The following is a 1,900-nucleotide window of genomic DNA, read 5'->3' as shown; positions in this document are numbered from 1 at the left end:
TAAAGATACTATACATGCAAAATAAAATCAATACCTTTAATACTGTATCCAGCTCCACACCGAAAGAGTCTTCAAAACGCCACTTCCAAGCCTCATAATCATGTTGTTTAAAGTCCACCAAAATCTGACTGAGTGCATTGTCCAGAGCTCCCGTTCTCCATCGATCCTCGCCCTCCAGAAGTGACTCAATTTCAGTCGTGGCTTGTTTGGACAGCTTGATTTTGGCATCATAGAAGACATCCGACGAGTCAGTTGGCTGATGAGATTGAGAAAATAAAGACAAAAAATAAAGYGTGTAAATAAGCTTTTTGGGTTCRTTCATATAAAAAAACACCAAACGCTACTGTGCTTCATAGTGAATCCAGTTATAACGGACACCATAATAATGATTTAWAATGGCTTGTATTAATTCMGGACCCACCACACCGAGTCTTTGTATTTCCTTCAACAGCCTGCTGAGGAACCGCTTGAACACTGGGTTRCAGGTAGGCTGTTGTGACATCCGTGCCATCTCCTTCGTCTGGTCCTCAATCTAAAGCAAAGTAAAACAATACAGATGACTTTCTGTACATTTATACTAACACTAATGTTTTTGGACTGTGTGAGGAAGCTGGAGTACCCAGAGAGAACCCACACATGCACAGGGAGAATAATGTCAACTCTACGCACCCCAGGACCTTCTTGCAAGGCAWCAATGCTATGGTTACTGTTTACAAAATAAAATGGTTTACAATTTGTATTMATTCTTTCAAAAAAATACATAAAAACTCGTTTGGTAATTCTTTATATTATGCTTATTTACACGTTTCTGAATCCAGCATACATAGCTACCATCTTTAATGTCTGCTGCTGTAAGGCAGAGCCGCTGAAGCATTTTGCTGCCAACTTAAAAGTGAACATTTTACGTTTAAGTCTAACTTTTGTGAGCACTAACTTGTCTCTGMAGATCCTCCATCTGCTCATTACAGGTTGTCAGCTCAGCCTGGTTCTGGTCCTGGACGTACTCTCTTCTTTTGGTGACCACATTGGTAAAGGTTGTTGGCTGGGAAGTAACACACCCACAGGCTGAATACGGCACCAGCACCAGAGACATCACCATATTTTGCATAACACTCAACGAGTTTGTGTGTTAACCAACCTCGGGAAGTTTCTTCATCGTTTTGGTGCTAGAATCGTAGTTGAGCATGTCGTAAGGATCCAGCCAGTCGTCGTCTGCCTCCTGACCCCGAGCAGACAGTGACAGGTAGCACAGCAGCAGCAAAAGCAGCATTTTGTCCATGTGTACAGAGAACCAACTACACAGCAGCTCCAGCCCACCTCAAGACGAGCTAAAACAATTATGTCGAGGATACAGCTACAGCGACAAAGAGCCTATCGAGACACCAACCTTTGTTCATGTCTTCATTTAAAAACATTACTGCGTTACCGAAAGTAAAAGTTACCGCCACATAAACGCTTCAAGCCCGTACAACAACAGCTGGAAGCGTTGTTGTGCTTCCGGAAGCACAGCGGAGTAACAGCGGATCCACGGAAGATCTTCTTCTTCTTCWATAGCGTTTACTGGCGGTTTACAAACTTGGTGTATTACCAACATCAACTGGACGAAGAGATGTAATTCAGAAATTCATTTTTTCCAGGAAAGATCCGGTTTCGGCCACGTTACAAAAACCGGAAGCAGTTTAAGGGATTGTGAAAGGGATTGTGGGAAATGCAGTTTGTCATGAAACAAATATTTAAAACTGTCTCTCAAAAAAAAGTGGAAATAAGAAACCACTGATTGCTTTCTCAAATGTGTTTTTAAAATATTCAGTCAATGGCCAAACYATTAAAAGGCTTTTAATTGGTTTTATAGTTTATGCAATTAGAGCTCTAAAACCACAAGGAAGTAAATACCTTTTAG

General features: G+C 41.3%; 1 protein-coding gene across 1 annotated transcript; it reads right to left on the bottom strand.

The window, feature by feature from the left end:
• Positions 1–34: 34 nt before the first annotated feature.
• LOC103461336 (chloride channel CLIC-like protein 1) lies at positions 35–1,686 on the bottom strand (the record flags this gene model as incomplete). The annotated part of the gene is made up of 4 exons (XM_008403645.2): positions 1,139–1,686; positions 935–1,042; positions 422–532; positions 35–256 (listed from the first exon to the last, which is right to left on the bottom strand). Coding segments are annotated over exons 1-4 (582 nt in total), but the record flags the coding sequence as incomplete, so codon positions are not given.
• Positions 1,687–1,900: the final 214 nt, after the last annotated feature.

This window comes from Poecilia reticulata, unplaced genomic scaffold (genome assembly GCF_000633615.1).
Source record: "Poecilia reticulata strain Guanapo unplaced genomic scaffold, Guppy_female_1.0+MT scaffold_1092, whole genome shotgun sequence".
Classification (NCBI taxonomy): domain Eukaryota; kingdom Metazoa; phylum Chordata; class Actinopteri; order Cyprinodontiformes; family Poeciliidae; genus Poecilia; species Poecilia reticulata.
Note: the sequence above shows the minus strand (reverse complement) of the source record. Positions and strands in the feature narration are given on the sequence as shown.